The following is a 21,178-nucleotide window of genomic DNA, read 5'->3' as shown; positions in this document are numbered from 1 at the left end:
CGCGCGCGTGAGTGGCCGCGATGAGTAGGGTGAACGCGATGAGTGGGGTGAACGCTATACAGCGGAGTTTCACCCGGAATCCGGCAGAAACTAACTCACTACTGCGCAGACTCAAACGTGACACATTCAATCGCTGGGAAAACCTGGCGTGAGCTGCCAAATTCCGGATAGGTTTGTACGAAATAGGAGAGACACAAGAGAAACTATTATAAATGATTTTATTTTTTTTAAATTCACCGACTTGAGGTGCACGAAGGTCTTGGTTGTGTCGCCAACAGGTAATAAAACCAATCTAAATGCTCGCCTATAATGCCTATTGTGATATGATATAATTTAAACATTGTCGGTGTATTATAGGTTACAGTCTCGATAAACATGTCATCTGAATAACTTTTGACTTGTACTTACATCAAACATTGTAGTGCAATCACGTGTAATGTTATCGTTTGTTTAAATTTTAACAAACGATTTGTACTACATTAATGTGCTGGCGAACAGGGCTTTAAGGTAGTATGCACCTCGAAAGTGAAAGACTTAAACGTTTGCTCAAACTTTCCTCAAAGAATATTTCAACCACTCTCTTTCAAAATCAACAATAAAAATCCGGGGTCACCATGCAAATTTTGGAACTAGAGAAACAAATTAGCCGAGATTTACCGATATTTGAAATTCAAAATGGCCGCCATCCCTGTGTTAACTCAATGGAGTAAAAATAAAATTTTCGATCTTCGAAAAACTAAGCCGGTAAAAAGTTTTCTTATGCCAAGAGCTTTAAAACGAACCCCCACAAGTGGTGGATCAGAAAAGAATTGTAAAAGTTTGAGAGTCTGAATATCTGTCCCGGAGGTGCGATCTACCTTAAACTAGACAATTCAACACGTCAATATGCTTTACTACGGCGGTGAATATCAAAACAAGAAACTTTAATAGATGCATAATGAAAAAAATGCACACACAAATGTCACGCAGGTATACCAATACAGCCTAGCCTCTGAACAGATGATTCAGCACGCTATGTGTTATTGAACTGCAACTGGGTTTATCAATGTATAATCCCTTAGTGTTTTTTATGCCTCTGTCCGTGTAGCCAAGACAAAAGTTCCAAGAAGATTTCATATGACTCATGTGTAACTTTTCTTCTCTAACGATTTAATCAGCTTGCCGTAACGTCAGCTTTGCCATTTTATTTTTTCAAACAAGATTAACTGACGCTATGAAGATTTTTTTACGTCCATATTCTGCTAGGCTAATGGAGTAATGACATCTTGTCATCGCTGAGAGGTTCTCGGATAATTGCCCCATATAATGAGTCCGAAGCATGTCAGCTAAATTGAAAAAACGGCCATGAATGATTTAAAATCGTGATGCATCTCTTGCGATCAGAAGGCTGGAGCGAGATAATCGGGGGACTTTTCATGGATTATTCAACATCATCTTGTGTTTTGCTGAAAGGCATTGCCAATTAATTAGACGGAAAATTGGAAAGTCGGCAATGATTATCGAGAACGTGATACAAAACTACCAGCGCGGAGCCATATTTACGCGATTGTAGGCAGACAAATAATTTGCTCCCTTATACCCATCCAATTATCAATGCTCAAATTAACATTTTATTATTTCTTGATCTTTCTTCCCCGCAAATAGATCAATAGTGAACCTTGTTTTCGATATTTAGCCTGAACTCCCCTCTCCACGAAAGTGAATTTATCTTGAAGTTCACATAAAAAATATACGATCGCCCTTCTTACCTTTTAGCAAGTTATTATCTATAATAAGTCATTGCCCATACTGTCACGAATAAGGCATGGACTTCACTCTGCGCGGCCATCGGCTCAACTGAGCTCTTTAAATATACACGCTTATTATTTCGAAATGACCTGTAAGCGAAATCGCCTGAATCTTTTGGAAGGACTTTGAAACATTCTAATTGGTATGACATTTAAATTATTGTACAGACAAGAGGAGACAGTATTTCGGGGAACGTACCCAATTTCTCCAGATAAATTGGACGCCTTCAAGTAACTAACTTTGCTCTTTGAAAACACTAAGCCGAGTTCGCCGGCCTTTGGAGACTCGACTTTTTATCACTTATAATGTTACGGTCGGTGTATATTTTTGCCCCATTTTTTGCCATCACGTTTGATATAGGGATGATTTTTCTTTTTTAAGGCATTTCGCGCCTTGACAATAAAAGACTGAAAATTTTGCTGAAACATTCCTCAAGCAAATAATTTTCAACATTCTCTTTCAAAATCAAGAATAAAAATCTGTGGTCATCGTGCAAGTTTTGGTACAGTACTAGAGGAACGAATTACCCAACGTTTACAGATACTGAAATTCAAAATGGCCGCCATCCCCGTGCTATCTGTATTAGGGTGGGGGTGGGGTCGGGATAAGATTCCTGATTTTCACAAAACTAAGCAGCTGAAAACTTAAATTTACTCCATAAGCTTCAAAATGAGTCCCCATAAGTGGTAGGCCAAAACAATATCATAAAACTTTGACAGTCTGTATATCTGTCTCCGAGGCGCATTCTACCTTAAGATGAAAGGTCATCCTCTTAAAACATTACTTTTGTTTAATTTGTATCATTTGAGTCTCTATGTCAGTTGAAGCAATATGTAGCAAAAAATCAGTTCTCGAAGTATGTCACAATATTGGTCGACAGAAATGTACCTTTATTTAACCCTTTTCATCGTCATGATTTCGCCTGAACCCATTGTTACCAATCGTGTTTGTGAAACTGTTCATAGAAAATCGAGGGTGGACAGGTTAAACCCGTCTTAGAAACAGGACAGTTAACGTAAATGATATCATAGTTTCTGACATCAGCCATTAAGGCGATCCACTGGCGTGTTAAGGTAGAACGTGCCTTGGGGACAGAAATTCAGGATTTCTAATTTCATCAGTTCTCTTCTGGTCTACCACTCGTAGGGGTTCATTTTAAAGCCCTTGCTGAAAGAAAAGTTTTCACCGTCTTAGTTTTTTGAAAATCGAAAATTTTATTTTTTCCAATAGAGTGAACACAAGGATGGCGGCCATTTTGAATTGGAAAAATCGGGAAATCTTAGGTAATTTGTCTCTCTAGTACCAAAATTCGCACTGTTTTTAGTCTGGCTTTGGTAAGAGAATGGTCGAAAGTTTCATTTAAGAGTTTCATTTCATTTAAGTCTTTTACTTTCGAAGTACATATTACCTTAAAACAGGCCGTGAACCTCAATGATGGGCAATTCTCTGAGGTTCCATTTTCATATTATGCGTGCACAATAAGTATTATTCGAATTTATTGTCAACTCTCAGAATGTCAATAGAAAACCTATAAACAGCTACTTCGACGAATTAAATAAGAAAGGCTCGCTCATTAGTTAGACCGTCTTTTGGTATTATCCTATAATACTAAACACAAGCTGACCGAGCACACACCCAATACAAATTTCAATATTCGTGATAACTTCATCGGTGAATGCAGATGGCTCTGTAGGAAACATTGCGTCTCCATCATTGCGTTTGACTTAATGTACCCAATTAGTTTCGCGATGTTCATTTAGTGCAAAGCTTACTTTACTTGTAATTGGCCTCCAAAGAGACAGTGAAACAAAGTACCGGCGTTCCAGGAAACCCTAGGACTGGCATATAGATATCATTCTCGCAAGCCCGAGCTTTCTCTTTACTCCAAGTATCTCAAGAAAATCAATTTACTCTTAGCGGTATGCGAGGAGCTGTTGCCGTAAAGAGACCAGCAGTAGTTTACGACGATGATTTACATCATTTCTCTTCAGGTGTGCACAGTTGACAAAGTCGAAAGATTGAAGCGAATGCTTTCGGCGATTGTAACTTATTCTCATATGGCTTGTTGCTATTGCTCTATAAACGAATTCAGAGTTTGACATTATATTTGGAAATGATGAGACAATTTTTATATCTTCTAAAATTGTTCCTGAAATAGCAATTGGTTTATCTTTAAAAAATACCATGTTTACGACAATAATAAGAATTTCATCATATTCTCGATATGAAACGTGTCCGTCTCATTAACTAGTCAAAACTGAACCTTATGTCCAAATCTCCACGACAGAAAGTATATTTCCCTTTGTTAGAGGATTTATTACTCAATTCTGACAATGCGGCAACGGTATAAAGCCTTGCATCACATAATGAGCGTTTAATGAAGAAAGACTTCCGGGGAAGCAAATTACACAGCTTTTAAATTGCTGTAGGCAAAACAGAAAGGACAAATCGAAGTACAGCTGCCAACAATCGCAATTCGCGGTTATTTTCTCCTCATCAATGTACTTCTCCGTAGATTCGCTTTGGATTTAGGATTAATTTTGACTTTGTTGTGAACTAAAAGTAGTACAACACAATCTAGCCTAATTGGGTGCCGGTTCAACTTCGGAGAGATATGGAAGATCTTCTCTGGTAAACTGCTTTGTTCAGTCAAAAAAAATCAGCATGCCGAGAATTTCAATCTCTGCCGTAGATAATTGGTGGACGTGATGTGACTCACTTGCTAACTTCGACGCGAGTGTCTGCTGGGGTTTCTCCATTGTCGCCGAAAGACGCTGACAGGGAACATATTCAAGACTTTTGGAAGTGTCAAAAAACCTTACTTTGTGGAAAAAATTATATATCTGAGGACCTATGTCGCCCAAAAGAGAAGTTTGACAAAGCCTCATCGCAAAAATAGTAACACGAATTTTGCCCACCACATGTACTATAATTCGGAAAGAACGAAGAATGTAAAGAGAAGGATGTGGCCACCAACATTTATTTTTTATACTAATCAGAAGAACCTAAAATTGCCAACAATTTTAAAGAATATCTGCTGGTCTTAATATATGTATATGAAATATCAGAGTCACACTGACTCACACATGTAAGTGGCTCTCTCTCTCTCTCTCTCTCTCTCTCTCTCTCTCTCTCTCTCTCTCTCTCTCTCTCTCTCTCTCTCTCTCTGTTTACAGTCTTGCTGTGTATCTGTGTCTGTATCTGTGTCTGCCTGTCTCTCTGTCCGTCTGTTTCTGTGTCTGTGTGCCTGTCAGTTTGAACGATATCTCAAGAACGACTGACTGGATTCGAATCACTTAATTTTCTTTTTTCGAATTCGAAGGAGTGGTTAGTTCCATTCAGGGTCTATGGTATTTGGTGCCTATGGTTTACACTATTAATGTTACTCTGCATATTCAACCGTTGAGAAAAATTAGAGATGTTCTCACAATGACAAGCGCATCAGCCAAGATGAATCTGGATGGGAATTAATAGATCGTCACATGATGACAGTCTCGATGGACATTTGTCGTGACGATTAATTACTGATTTAACTTTTAATGACGTTTTGATATGAAGGATCAAATCCAGAACGACTACACCGATGTCGATGAAGCTTAAACATTACCCTCGGAAAGATATCTCCGGTTGACATGTAACAGTATCTTGTACATAAGCTTCTAATTGTCGAAGTTAATGAGAATTTTTCTTTAATGTTAGGCATATAACATATATGGAGGACACAAATCTCAGGGAGACACATTTCCACTGACAGACATTTAGCTCAAATTGTAATCATAATGATTATGATATCAGATTTAGTAGCTTACCAGAGACGTACAAGTGACTACTTCGGAACACAAATTATGGATCTATCATAATTCTTAATTCTTATAGGATCCAGAATTTTACGTTATAGCCGTGAGCAGTGAAATGTAAGATAACTGAACATTTTACCACTTTTTCACAAACATGGGAAAAATTGATTTCATATCTCATACATAACCTCGAAGTTCCTGCAAGCGCATGTTTTTACCTCACAGCATCGCCCATGTAGAGGTATCGCAACATTCCACTGTGCTACCAATCAATGCAAGATGAGTTTAATCTAGCTGATAGACAATACAATTTTGAGAAAGGCCAAGTTTAGTTTTCTCTAAAAGTCTATGGTTTGCATAAAAATGACAACAGCGATTTGTTTTTAAAGCCTATAACAGAACGTGCATCCGCACAGCATTTAAGCTTATCATGGATGAACGCCAGGAACCAAATTCTGTATAGTACGATAGAGATATATGGTAAAGCACGTAACTTTAGTCATTGACAGTATTTCGATGGAAGTTCGGTGTATTTGTCATTTCACCGAAAGCTTGCTTCAAGTTCTCTTCAACGCGCCCGTGAGGTGGCTGTGAGTAGCGTAGGTATGTCATGTTTTTATAATTTGTACCGGTTACTGTAAATCTTCATCTAGTAATTCGCCAAATTTCAACATTTCGCCACTTGGACTTGAATTCCCACGATTTACCGGAGGTGTAATTCTTCTAAATTGGCGGAAATTACATTTTCAAGTCTCTTCTGTTTAAATTCAATGGCAGCGCCATTCCAGGCACCCACGTGTCTCGTGAATTCCTATGATTATGCATGAAATGTCTCACGCAAGTTGGACAATAGAAAGACAATGTAGTCGAACTTTTATCAGAACTGTAGCTGTTAAGTATCGCTTTTCATATTTTCACAGCTTGGATTTAAAACAATGGTGTTGTGACATGTCTCATGCATACTACGTATTAATCATTGTGAAACTAGCGTTGGCAAGTTTTCTTGTCGACAAAGTATTGTAAATTTGGGAGTCGGACCTTGGGGGCCTTGGAGTGAGCATATCTCCAGGCTCTCGGAGCTAAGATTTGCCCCAGGCAGCCATCAAGCTGACCTGGGGAAATAAAGTTCACGAGCGCAACGTTAATTTCTGTGTCGCCTGATCTATATATTTACTCCATCTACGCGTACTGTGGTCTGAAGTTCCCCTTAATCCTGATTCAGAACAGCAAGAACATTTCTTTACGATTTGATATGGTGGAGAACTAAAACCCGGTTGCAATATCGACCAAATGTGGTGTTTGGTCGAGCCTCGAGCTGCAAAGCGAGTCGTTCTGCCAATATCTGAGCTGCATGATTCCCCGAAAACGAAGAAAACGAAGCCTCTCACAGCAAAGCTGAATGGAATTTCCCGATAGAACTGCGAGAAGCGAGTCGCTCCCGGACACCTGAGTGAAATTCCGCGGATGACATAAAGGATGGAGAACGCAGAATTCAGACCGAAAAAAATTACAGGAGAAGGTGATATTTACAGAGGCAAGCTGAATCATTCAACCCAAGGAAGCTAGCGAAGAACACGTCAAGGTAGATCAACCATGAGAAGATAACAGTATCAACATTTTGAAGGGTGAGCAGATTCGAGATTTGTCGAAGTTGAACAAGAGAACTGTGTATGATCGTTGGAACTGCGTCTTTTGTCTGCGAACTGAATTTGACAATTGTTCGAGGGTTTTTGTGGTCAAATAGTTAGTATAGTAGACTCGCTTTAATTCCAAATATTGGTATTGTTCAACAGAGAAATCTAATTATTTATACTCGTTTGTCTTTATTTTATACGAAGCCTCATCTACGCGGGGTTGGTTGGGGGTTGGGAGTGTTTTTTTTATTAAGTGAAGATAATTATAGAGCTACGAGAATTACCGACGCTGCAGTGCTACGCGTAAGACGTCTCCGATACGAAGGGTTGGAGGGGGGAGGGTTGGAGAGTTGAATAGTTAGTTTTAAATTTGAACATCGTCAATATGGTAATCGAAATTGTTCTAGAAACGGATCTCACTGGGAGAAACTTTTGATCACAAACATAACCGCGGACATTGCCCGATACAGCTTGTATACATCTGCTATCAGCACTGCAACACATACATTATTCGATTATTTTCAAAAAAACGATGTCGTATTCTAATTACAAACAAAAAATTGTACTTTCCACTTGATGTTCTTCTGAAATTCTGTACTTTCCTTGTGTATTTTGTGTAAATGTAATATTTTGTATTCTATCTATATTTGAGACACATTTTATAAGGCTTGAGGGCAAGCCTTTGTGGGAAAGTACCGGTTACTGTAAATCTTCACTCTAGTAATTCGCCAAATTTCAACATTTCGCCACTTGGACTTGAATTCCCACGATTTACCGGAGGTGTAATTCTTCAAAATTGGCGGCAAATTACATTTTCAAGTCTCTTCTGTTTAAATTCAATGGCAGCGCCATTCCAGGCACCCACGTGTCTCGTGAATTCCTATGATTATGCATGAAATGTCTCACGCAAGGTTGGACAATAGAAAGACAATGTAGTCGAACTTTTATCAGAACTGTAGCTGTTAAGTATCGCTTTTCATATTTTCACAGCTTGGATTTAAAACAATGGTGTTGTGACATGTCTCATGCATACTACGTATTAATCATTGTGAAACTAGCGTTGGCAAGTTTTCTTGTCGACAAAGTATCGTAAAATTTGGGAGTCGGACCTTCGGGGCCTTGGAGTGAGCATATCTCCAGGCTCTCGGAGCTAAGAGTTGCCCCAGGCAGCCATCAGCTGACCTGGGGAAATAAAGTTCGAGCGCAACGTTAATTCCTGTGTCGCCTGATCTATATATTTACTCCATCTACGCGTACTGGTGGTCTGAAGTTCCCCTAATCGTGATCCGGACTCAGAACAGGATGGACTCTTCTTACGATTTGATAGGTCTTTCATTTCTAAAGGAAATAGAAAGCATAACTCAATCATCTATCCATACTCAGTATGGTTTTATATTGTCTTTGCTACCTATGCATTTATCACTTGCGTTTTAGCATTTTTAATCCCAATTACAGTATCATTTAAAATGACGGAAAATTTCTATTGCAAAGCTTATCGGAGTTCTTTTAGAAATATATCCCTGAGTGTTTAACTTTAGTTTTATTTCATTTTTCACGAGTTTGATTGATAGCATAGTTTCAAGTCAGATCATACTTGAAGTTGCATCATTTCCTCAGTAGCCTAGATCCAAAAAGCTTATAATTGAAATCACTCTTCTCTGGTTTTGAAAAGCTGGTCATCATCCTTCCTTGATAAAGTGTATACTGGTTGTCTTGGTTAAACGTTAACGTATGATAACTTGTTAGCATTACTACATAAAAAGTTAATCGTAACAGTATTGAACAGCTATAAATATAAAATAAACCTGTACCCATTTGGGAATTGTTTAAATCTTATAATTCAGGTTTCCTTTCACAGACCCCTATCGTAAAGACAAACACGTTGTCACATCGTCAGACCCTCAGTGTGACCGTTTGTTTAACTAGCTTGATTGCCCCGTTATTTCTAACATCGTATTTCTTTAGATAAAAGTGCCTTAGGCGAAGTATATACCTGATAATTAAACTGCGGGAACAGACACATAAATTTCTTATAATATGTCCAAACCGTGGGACGTCCCTCCACAGCTCAAGTTAACTTCTATTATTACAAACGAAACTACTAGATGATAAATCTTTCGCATTAAGTCTAGAATTGTCATGACATAAATCAAAAATTACCTGTTTTATTTTTTTTTGCGGGACGACTTTTGTCAGTTGAACAGAAATGGCCAAGTGAGGGTATGACGCGATATTTCGCCAGATAAGTTGAAAGATCTGGAAATTATCATCATTTTTGTCTTATTTTCCCTAAATCATGTAAGCCTTGTGATTACAGCACATTTAGTACAGTATACATTGTTATCAGTTGTTGACTTCTAAATTCTATTCCGATCATGTTTACGTTGTCAAAGATTAACATTATTTTGTAGTAAATGAAATGAAAAGTGACTCGAACCCACACTCCCCGAATATTTCGGATGCTCTACCAACTGAGCTAAAGGATCAGTCGGAATTACTGTGGTCGGTCCTGTCAGTTGGATGGGGCTCTTCATTTCATGTGCGTGTATAGTGAGTTTTGGCTAAACTCATCACCTAATCTTTCTGCCTAAGGATCCTATGGATTCAACAGGGACTCGCACAGAAGTCACCAACTTAGGAATTGACTTTTTGGTAATGAGGATCAGTTATATGAATGATGATAACATTGCACATAAAACATTTATACAAGTTGTGTTGAAAAGTTGGACACGATCCATTCTGACATTATCGTAGAAGTCGAATAAGAGAAACTAAACCTTACTAACAAAGGATAAATATTGGAGAGCAAGTCAAAACTTACAGATAGTGTAAAGTAACGAACGGAGACTTTTAAAATATGTGAAATAAGTTATTGCGGCTTTGAGACAAGATTTTCAAAAAGCTCACAATCTCAGAGAAAACAGAGAAACTTTGTTAAAATTTCCGTGACATCTTTAATCTTTAAGACCCTGCAGGAAAACCACGATGAAACTTCGTGTACATATCGCAAGTGAGAGACATGATAAAATTCATATCGCCCCTCGGCACTTAGATTTATCAAAACATCACTGACATCAGTTTTACTCTCGTGTCAGCGTTTTAAAAATTACTTTTAATAAAATTGAAAGAATAGGGACATCTTTCCATTTAATCTGCAAAGGAAAGTCTATCTCCATGTCTCTTATAATTTGCATCCTGACAAAGGTCACAGTCTTTATCATGATGATGGATATCTTATGGTAAGGAAACCTTTAGCGATTTTCTCGGTTATGAAAATCTTCTCTAAGTGTAATCCTATTGTCTATCCCCATATTTGATGCCAACCATGCCGTGTAAAATGAAAAATAACTTCTCTACAAGCCCGTACAATGCACGATTGGTATTTGTTTTCGTAGTGATGTTGTGTGTGTCTATATGTGAATTATGGATTACCTGGAAGGCATTATATCGAATTTTACAAACTACGAATTAACATGGATAACGACTAGCAACACTCGACAAAAACATGGATTTCCCTCGGAGATATATTGATACCGAGAGACAAAAAGTAAAAATGTTTGTTTCAAACCAGCGACGAATCAATTTAATATATCACCTCAGTTGCTTTTCCTGTCTTCTTGAATCAGATCTGTATTCCAGAAAGACTGCCAACCCGAAAAATAGCATTCCCACGCTGTTTCTTTGGCGGGTGGGAAAATATTTTCCTCGCATCGGCGAGCGCTTGGAAAGGGCGGGCGAACATTTTTTCCAAGCGAAACAACTTGAAATATACCCTGCAGGATCCAGGAAGACTGATCTGCCCATTGGGGGCAAATTAGACCTATAATTTAACGGGAAAAAAGAGGGAGTCAGCGGAGTTTTTTATGGTTGGTACTAGAGGGAAACACTGTTGGACGGTATAGTGTAACATTTCAAATCGCTTACATGGGGATTGAGAACAGCTTTCCTAAAACACCAGGTGAGTCCGAAGAATCTCAGGAGGCATAAGCAAGTGCCAAATAGACAGGCATAAACGTCTATCCAGTATAGGCACGGATTGAGTGAATAGCTGACACAAACAAGCACGTCGACACATTCTTGCTGGAAACCCGTGACGAGAAACAGTTCCCCCCTATATTTTTGCTATGTTATCATTAAATCGATTAATGGAATCAGGATAATCAGCTCTACTCATTTTTTTTTACTCTGAACGCATGAACCAAGGTACTAAGCCGTTGCGTCTAATTGACGTTAACTCAAAAGCGAGGACCAAATTAAACTTCCATTTTAAAGGATACCACACGAGACAGTTAAATTGATGAGAAAGACTGACAGAAGTACACGCCCTGGCAGACAGGGAAACACGAACAAGGATCGAGCCTGACATACATTGATAGATAAAAACAGCTCGATAAATTTAAAACGTCCCCTTTCCTTGGTCTGCCAATGGCCAGTACATAGCGTACTAAGTGCTATTAACCCTCGTCGAAATCACAGTAGCGCTATTACAAATAAGAGCAGCTAGCGAATGAACAGCGCGAATTGTGCTAGTCATGTATTTCTTTATTGGTCAGGTTATGAAGCTGACAATCTTGACACAGAACACATTCTTTATTCGATTTATTCGCTTGTGTGAATCTTCATAATGTAAATTGACTGCTTTTTGAAAAGCAGTCAATTTATCCTTAGTATTAGTACAGGCACGATATGGCAGCTCTACACAAGCTGTACGACATTTTTTTCATCATAATGAGAACACAAATTGTCTTTTCACCGCTGGAAAATCTGGCTTGATTTTCGTGTACACAACGTTGCTCTATAATAATTGCGTTGCTTCAAAGTACTGAAAGCTACAAAGAATCGAGGGTACGGTTCGGGCAGTGTATGATTCTAGGGAAGATTGAGATCACAACTCAGTAACCCACTTGTGAAGTAATCACAGTTGGTAAATAACCGTCTTCAATTGTTAGGCTTCATGGTTCGAATTTCCATTACCGATTATTCCAGAATGTAGCAATTTTACCTGAAGGTTCCCTCTTACATCTCATGTCTTACCATATGAAACTGTAATTTACCTGATAACAAACTCGTTGTTACTGCACTTCCCGAGTATGAGTTGAGGATCAAACTCTGGGTTTTTCTTTTTATCGCGTCTGGCACAGTGACACAAAGTTTAACTGAGTTAGGCGGTTGTGATACTTCACGGAAAGCTAGGGGACACAGAAATACAGCTATATGTGCGACAGTAGTCTCAACGAAAGTCCACATCATTGCCATCCTTGGTTCCGAGTTGACGAGAGACAAATGATGGATTCTATCGTCGCTAAGACCATCATTGTCGCTCTTTTGACTGAATCAGTCGCGTCCGTCGGTCCGCAGCAAGGGCATGTTTATAGAAAGCCAGGTGATATCGTAATAGGTGGTCTGTTCAACATGCGAAGGTATCTGCGTCCGAAGGCGTCTGTGTTCCGTATTCTCTGATCGGCTACTACCTACGAATGCTTTCTGTGGTTTACGCCGTTGAAGAAATCAACGGCAACGACGAGTTGCTCCCACAAGTCGAAATGGGATACGAGATCTATGACGACTGCGCAGATGAAGACACGGCAATATCGATAGTTTTGAAACTTCTGCGCCTTGAAGACGGATATCCAAGCGCTGACAATGATTGGCTGAGCTGCTGCGCTGGAACCCTGTGCACGGCGTTATTGGCCCGCTAAGGAGCTACACCAGTATCGCAACGGGTAAAATTTTGGGAATCTACCAAACCCCGCAGATTAGTCCGTCCGCGACGAGCGATGAGCTCAGCGACACCTCTCGATTCCCGTATTTCTTGCGCACAGCCCCTCCGGATAAGTTCCAGGTGCAGACGATCATCGACTTGCTGCTGAGGTTCGATTGGACTTACGTTGCAGTCGTCAATTCGGACGAAAGCTACGGTCGCAACGGTGCAGGCGAGCTGAAACGTGAGATCAGCCACCATTCAATCTGCATCGCCGACTCGTTGGTGATCTCGGAGTATACCAGCGACGCTAACATCGAAAGCGCCGTCACCAGACTGCACAACAACGGAAAAGCCAAAGTCATCGTCCTCTTCTCCCTGCTCAATCCAATGAGACGTTTGTTCGCTGCTATCGATCGCCTGCAATACTACGACTATTTCACCTTTGTGACGACAGACGGATGGGGAAGATCGGCCGATAACTTCTATCCATACGAACACATTGCGAGAGGGGGTCTTTTTATCGAATATACCACAACGACAGTGCTTGGTTTCGAACAGTATTCAAGGGACCACATCGACAATTTCTCGGGGGCGGAAACGCCGTGGACGACTGAGTACCTGAGATGCGAGGGCACGAATTCAACCCAGTGCATTCTAGATCAACTCTACGACGATTTCAGTCATTCTAACAGCGTGTCCACAATCATTGACGCTGTGTACGTATTTGCCCATGCTTATCATGCGTTCCTGCAGGAGAAATGCAACAGTACGGATGTACCTGACGAAGTGGCATGTTACCGAGAGAAGTTGGCCAATTTGTCGATGGATGTCATTCTTGAAAAACTCCTGAATACAAGTTTCGACGGCACAACCGGCCACATCAAATTCACAAAGAGCGGCGACTACCTCGGCAAGTACATTTTACGAAATCTGCAGGACGTGAACGGCTCCCATAAGCTGGTACAAGTTGGCGAGTGGGATTCCCAGGCCACAGAGCGCTTACTTCTCAACGAAGAGAATATTCAGTGGATTTCAGGTTACGGCGGCGACGGATCCGCGCCGCCGTCCGTCTGTAGCGAAGCATGTGCCCCCAAACACACTATCATCACATTAGACACTTGCTGCTGGGGTTGCTTCCGTTGTCAAGACAACGAGATCACGGTCAACAACAAAACTGAGTGTCAACGCTGCGGTCGCCATCAGTGGCCGAACGACGACGGGACGGAATGTGAACCAATTGTGGCGACGTATTTACAGTGGAGCGACCCTAGGTCCGTAATGCTGTCAACTCTCTGTAGTGTCGGGCTACTGTTGTCAGTACTGACCATAGTCGGGTACATTCGCCACCGAGAACACTTTCTCATCAAAGCGTCGAGCCGGGAGCTAAGCGCCATCCTATTGGTTGGCGTGGTCATGTGCTACGTCACATCCCTCGTTCTATTGGCTAAACCTTCCAAGCCAACCTGTTGTGTGGTACGAATCACGTATATGCTTTGTTTCACTCTCATCTACTCACCGGCACTGACTAAAGCCATCAGAATCTTCAGGATTTTTACCCGTAGCCACAAGTCAGTCAAATCTCTCAAAGGAACGAGTGCAACGTCCCAGCTAATTATAACGACGTTGTTCTTTCTCCCGCAGGTAAACATGTTTTATTTCTTTATTTGTTTGTTAGTTTGTTTGTGTGTTTGTTTTGTCTGTCTGTCTGTCTGTCCGTGTGTCCGTCTGTGTATGTGCGTGTGATGAAAGCCTGATGAGGTGTACCGAAGTTTGGGTGACTACGTACTTTTCTGTATGGATTCGCTATCGTTAGCCCCTATTCTTGACACTTGCGTACGTGGGTCAAAATTTGAAATATGGTACCATAAAAAAGATTGATTGACAAAGGGAAACCTTGCTGACAGAGGGGAAATTAAGGTTTCTGTGAAACGATTTCTAATATCTATCATAAATGTCTGAGGATAAAATTACGGCTGTTCTAAAATCAACAAACCTCAGGCAACGACAGGCTTTACGTGACACCACAGAGGAACATAGACTGTCTATGTTTCTCTGTGGTGACACGTATCACAAAGCAGAGCGACATGAGTTTGGTGCTAATCTTGAGAAAAGGTTTCGCGACAAAGGAAAAACGGTGACTGTTCTAACAAGCTCAACGAAAATTACCAGATCTGCTGTTATCAGTTTGCTCGCGCAGACAGACTGCTAAGAAATTCATAGATCTTCGTTGCCACTGGAAACAAAGTGTATCATTTATTTTGGTCTTCACTTTAACTCAAGCAAGATGCACCTGCATCCAGGAGTAGATTTCATGTGGGTGATGCGTCGTATAATCAGACAGATGCGATCTCAAACATCGCATCATGAATTGCACAACAACACAGCAATGCCGCAGGTGTAAGTGTATGTCTGAATTCCACATGTAAACAGTTGCTGTACTACAGTACAGTCCTCTTTGTTTCACTTTGTATCATTGAAGAAGTCCGATATATTGTTGGAGATGTGCTATATCTGTAAATAATCCAAGAGTCAGTACGTTTAGAGCCACCTTTTACCGACATAATTTGAGTACATCATCGATATTCAAAAGACACATTTGCCGCAACGTAATCGCAAAACATAGATAAGTCGTCTCTTTAAACCAGTGAATAGAAAGATAACCCGTGCATTGTGTAGGGATGGCAGTGAACAGGCATAAACGTTGTTTCTTCACGAACGTCGAGGCACGTTCGCAATGGAGATATGCGTCATCAGGTGACGTCCGAAAGGCACGTTTCCGCCAATTTGTCGTATTGTAGGAACTGCTTATTCCCTGAGAGCCAAAACTTGTCTTCCATAAGTAGACATGTGTTTATACTTTCAGAACGTGTGAATGCATTCCGTTCGAAGTGAGATGAATGCCTGCTTCAGCCTAGCAACTGGAGCTCTACAAAAACTCTTTGCTTAAATTTGATTTCACCACTTTGTCGACATGTCCTTGTTAATTATTTGTTCTGAAAACAGTTAACAACCACGGTGAAATTTGAACAGAAAATGATTACAAACGGAAAGACAGTATCGTTATAGTTTAGCGCTGTTCTCTAACAACAATTAGAACGATTAAAAATATCCCACGTCAAAGTATAAATATGAATTACTTATTTTTGCTAGACAACAGGTCTTAATTAAGGTTTCCTATCATCTCGATAATTGGAATCGCTCAAATTTATTGGAACATGTCGCAATATTTGTGTCGACTGCCAGGGGAGTTTCAGATTACTTATATCGGCATGGGGCATCGGTAGCAGTGTCGTCCGCACTGAACTGCGGCGACAGTAATGGACTTGCCGGATGTCTCGTTCAATATGTGAGAGTCACTCACACGAGCAACACAATTTTTCTGTATTTTTCTCAGCATGATTTGTGACTAAACAACACACCTTCCGATATCTTTATCCACACTTTGTAGTATCACAGACAGCACGTAGTGTAACTATCCTTGTCAAAGTGCAGTCAATGGTCTGCCCTAATTTAACCTTGCATCCTACTTCTGTAAATCCCACCTTAAACAGACGAGCGGGCCAGTGTACAGGAAATATATATATATATACATATATTGAAAGTGTAAAAGTAAAGGCAAAGAGAAAATTGTCTAGTAGGAATCATTAAGGATAGGCCGATCTTTATTGGGAAATGGCCATTTATCGTGCATGAGAAGCTGAACTCACTAGTGCATAAAACCTACTCAAAGACCATCCATATTAGGTACAGTCATAACGTTACCATCCATTACAAAGGTTGATCCATGCAGTTATTTGTTCTATTTCTCTAGATTATCCTGAGCGCCGTTTGGATCGCCATCGTACCTCCAGAGGCCACTCCGCTGATGCCATCGGCGATGGAAAAGCGACTGGAACTTACCTGTAATCTGAATCAGGGTGAAATGATAAGTTCCCTGGTGTACAACTTGCTGCTGATCCTGGTTTGCTGTTTCTTCGCTTTCAAGACCCGCAAAGTACCCGACAACTACAACGAGTCCCGGTTCATAACTCTCAGCGTGTACACGACCTTAGTAATCTGGCTGGCTTTCATTCCGACCTACTTCACAACTCACCTGTCCACCACCAAGATCCTACTTCTCGACCTGGCTCTGATTCTCAACTCTTCGCTGACGCTCCTCTGCCTCTTCGCGCCAAAATTCTACGCCATATACTTCGTCAAGAACGTAGTCAAGCCATCGATGACGACCATGGCTCGATCGATGGACCAGCCATCGAGTTTCCACCCGGCTGCTGCCGGTACATCACGCGCGTTTGGGGCCGATTCTGGTTCGAGTAGCGCTGAATCTATAGTACAATAGCAAATATACACAGAATGGTACGAGACTTCTATACTAATGGCTAATACTCCCTTGAAACATGTGACTGATCTGAAAGTCATGACATCAGATGACAAGAACTTGACTTGTTATCATTTTAGAAATGATATTGACTTAAAGTATGTATAGTCGGACACTGTCGACAAATTTGTGGGGTTTGCTTTGAAGAATGGCCAGAGAGCTTGGCAACACCGTAAAAATAAAATAGAGGAAATGCCGTGTTGATTCATTGATGTAACTTCACTCGCAGATGTCAAATTAGAACTTTGAGGGATGGTCAGAATGCCAACATTCAAATTACATATATTTCCGCATTCCAAAATTTGACAGATTATTTTTTTTAGGATTTCACAGAGCATGCATGCTATCTTTTTTGCAATTTATGTAGACTTTTTGTTAACTCTCACGTTTTATTTCAAAAAATAGAAAACAGCAAAAAATAGCAATTTTCGATCCGTCGACTTTTTCCATTTTCGACATCTTTTATGACGTTGCATTGTTATCAAAACTGACGTAACTAGTTGGTGTCCTAACTTGTTAAAAGTACGAGTCGCTGTTTTTCGATTATTACCGTCAATGACCGATTACCTTCTTTCCATGTGTACCAAAGTTACATGCACACACAGGCGTGCTAAAAGATTGAAACATGTCCACGGACGCTGTCTTCAAAACAAACGCAGTAACCATAAAAGCCATAAAGGTTTTACTGACATCGTTTACGATTTAAGTCAGATGAACACGATTTGAACTAATTTGGGAGAATAGGATATTGTGGCAATGTTGGTTTAATCAGCATATTCATGCTCATTTACTCTTTTTTTGCAATTGTTTTATAGGTAATTTGTAATATTGCAACTTACAGCGATAGGGCATCTAACATTGTTGATTAATTTGAACAATTAAAAGATCCTGTTTTTCCAGATTATTTCGATCGTGTTGATGGCAGTTCAACCCTTTCCCTAGTAGTACTTTCCTCTCATTATTTCATTGATTTCAACTCGAGTTCAACTGAACAATCTGAACAATTTCGTAGTGATTTTGATTCACACTATCTTTTGTTACCTGCAAAGGAACACAGAGACATGTCAAGACATGAGAGCTGTATATCTCTGATTGATATAATCATACACACTCTTGCCTGTAACATTATTCTGCTATGGCTTATAACATCACGCTTCGCTCTTTACAGTACATTCCGAAATCAAAACATGGAGTTGGGTTGGGCGACGTGACCAGATAAACTTTCTGTTCGTCGGAATTTGTCCGTCCCTATAAAAATGCGCACATGCTACAATATGTAAATATTTTCAGCTGTCCTTTATATGGCTTATACATTATATATATATATATATATATATATATATATATATATATATATATATATATATATATATATATATATATATATATAAAATGAGATTTTAATAGCTATGTTTAATACGTGTTCTCTTTATACTATAGAGACCTATCACACTTCACTTTAACCAATACTCACTAATATTTCCGCGTGCAAGCGATGTTTTGCGACAATGATCAATGGTTGACCTTCCGATCGGACCGTAGACTGAAAGACTTAGTCTTGCGCGGAAAAAATATTACTTTGAATAAGCACTTTCGTATCAGGTCATTTGGTTTCAAGTATTCTACCTGGTATTGTAGTTCAACCGTTCTTGTCACCCGTCTATGATTTCTTGTATTGTCAGCCATCTCGCTACTAGTTGATCAGTTTCTGTACGCGATCAGCGGATCATGTTTTTCTCTTAAAAATAAGAGTAGAATAGAAGTGTGGCCTCCAGGGGCCGTGTCGATGAATTCGTGATATTTTAGTTCCCAATCTTAATACATTTTAATGAAGGTTAAGTCTTCGGGATGTGTATAGCTTGAAAAATAGCGAGATTTATTTTGTGTGTCACGCACGATTTTTTGTTGTATTCCTTGCAACATGTTTAACTGCTGAACGCCATTTGATATTCGACAGTAGCCATAAAAACGAAGGATGATGTGAGTAATATAGAAGATAGTGAGATTGGGTTCATAGTGCCGCGTGTTTGAGCAAATTTGAAGTGAACGAAATACCTAAGGCACTCTGATGCACTAACCACTAAAAGCAGGTAATTCAAACAAATATTTTAATACATGCAAAAACTGCCAGTTACACTACAACAAAAACTGGCCTGGGCCTAGTTTTTTCGCTATAACTGGAACAGCGAGGGGTTCAGGCGGAGGAATACGTGTACGCTCAAAATTATATCAAGCAGGAACTTTGCTCGCTTTCGAACATATTTTGACCGGCATTATTGGTAGAATCACGATAACCACACTTGAGTTTACATCAACGTGCAGAGAAATTTGCCGTTGTAAGAATGTTTACGTCGAAAGCGTACCCTGCGTGCTTCTGATTATTGCAAATGATACCGGCAAAATCACAGCTGACGTGCAAACGACAGCGGTCAATATATCAAGTAAGAGTGCACGTTGAAGGGTCAGAAGCTGTAACATTTTATGACATTTTTCAGTTTTTGTTTTGTATGTTGAGTGCAACTTTTTTCCCACTCCCCAAAATGTGTTAAAACACATACTATTTAGCTTGTCAAGACATTATCTATACATTCAGAATGCACTGTTGTTTGCATTTGAATTCTACTCCGTACCAGAATTCACTTGCCAAAATTAACAATGGTGTTTCCATGTGTACAGGCTGAGTTGACAAGCTGAATATGGTGTATCTCAACATGCTTTGGGAATAGAACAAGAAACAGTTTGACATTAAAATAGTGAAAAAAACACTCAAAAGCTACAGCTACTGCTCGCCCTTCAATCTGTCTTATGGTTCAAACCAAAACTCCGATCTGTATTATGTAAATTGTTCACCATCGTAGTGGTTATGACTTGAACGCGCATATTAACCTGTAAGCTTTACTTTATCATCGGATTAGTTTGTAATGAAGATGTACATAGTAAGTATCAAAGTAGCCTTTAAGTTTTTTCATACTAAAAAATCAGATAACGGTAGCGAACGAAAGAAGAAAGCAAATATGACGATTGGCAACGGCAGTGTAGTAACAGTTTTCTCGCGCAGTGTTGATGAACTGGTATAGCGTTAATGCCATGGTAACTTTAAAGTTATACAGTCACCTGAAATCTAGATATGCCCTTACATGGTCAAAGGGACGTTCCTTGGTATTCAAAATGCCCGTTTGAGGGCGCTGTTTTAAAAAAAGACGCCACCCGCTTAAAATCTGTGATTGGTTAGATTTTCTCTTTCCATGGTAACTATGGCAAAATTTGGAACGGGTGACAGTATACCTTTTAAGTATAGCAGACAGTTTATACTCAAGAAAATTTCAATTATGTACGGTAACGCGTGCAGAGGGCCAAATAATGTGTAACGATGGGTAGAGGGAAGCAACAAAATGATTCTGTTCATCAGGTAGTCCTATGAAGACAAGACAGTGATCGATTGAGAAGCATAGTAGAGGCGGCGGACATTTTGTTGCCACGAATACTGGATGCACGGAGAAGACAGCGTGAAAAAGAACCATGGATGATATATTGTCATAAAATTCCGCTGACATAATGTCGCGTTGGGTCGTGAACGATAACGAACAGGTATAGGAAGTTTTCCCTAATGACTTCTGCGAAAAGAGCAGTTCATAAAAAATATAGCAATAGTGAAGGTTACGGATGGTGAAACCAGCGGAAAGATAACAGAGCTGTATAAATTATGTGATTTTATAGTAATAATGGCGATCATTATGGTTTTTTTTACAATTTGAATGTACTTTTTGCACAACCCGGAAGCCTTGCCAGTTCATGATGAGTTCGTGTTTGCCTCGCTATTTACTGATTCATTGATTTTGATCGAAATTTATTTCGTACAGTGACAACTTGTATAGAA

At 39.8% G+C, this 21,178-nt stretch overlaps 1 protein-coding gene across 1 annotated transcript; it reads left to right on the top strand.

Annotated features, from left to right (window-relative positions):
* Positions 1-12,417: 12,417 nt before the first annotated feature.
* On the top strand, positions 12,418-18,202 carry LOC139119980 (metabotropic glutamate receptor 2-like). Its single transcript, XM_070683952.1, has 2 exons — positions 12,418-14,564; positions 16,735-18,202. Exons 1-2 carry the CDS (start codon positions 13,311-13,313, stop codon positions 17,260-17,262), a joined length of 1,782 nt encoding a protein of 593 aa, XP_070540053.1. The 5' UTR covers positions 12,418-13,310; the 3' UTR covers positions 17,263-18,202.
* The last annotated feature ends 2,976 nt before the right edge of the window (positions 18,203-21,178 follow it).

This window comes from Ptychodera flava, chromosome 20 (assembly GCF_041260155.1).
Source record: "Ptychodera flava strain L36383 chromosome 20, AS_Pfla_20210202, whole genome shotgun sequence".
NCBI classification, from domain to species: Eukaryota; Metazoa; Hemichordata; class Enteropneusta; family Ptychoderidae; genus Ptychodera; species Ptychodera flava.
The sequence above is the reverse complement of the archived record's forward strand: the minus strand, read 5'-3'. Positions and strand labels throughout refer to the sequence as shown.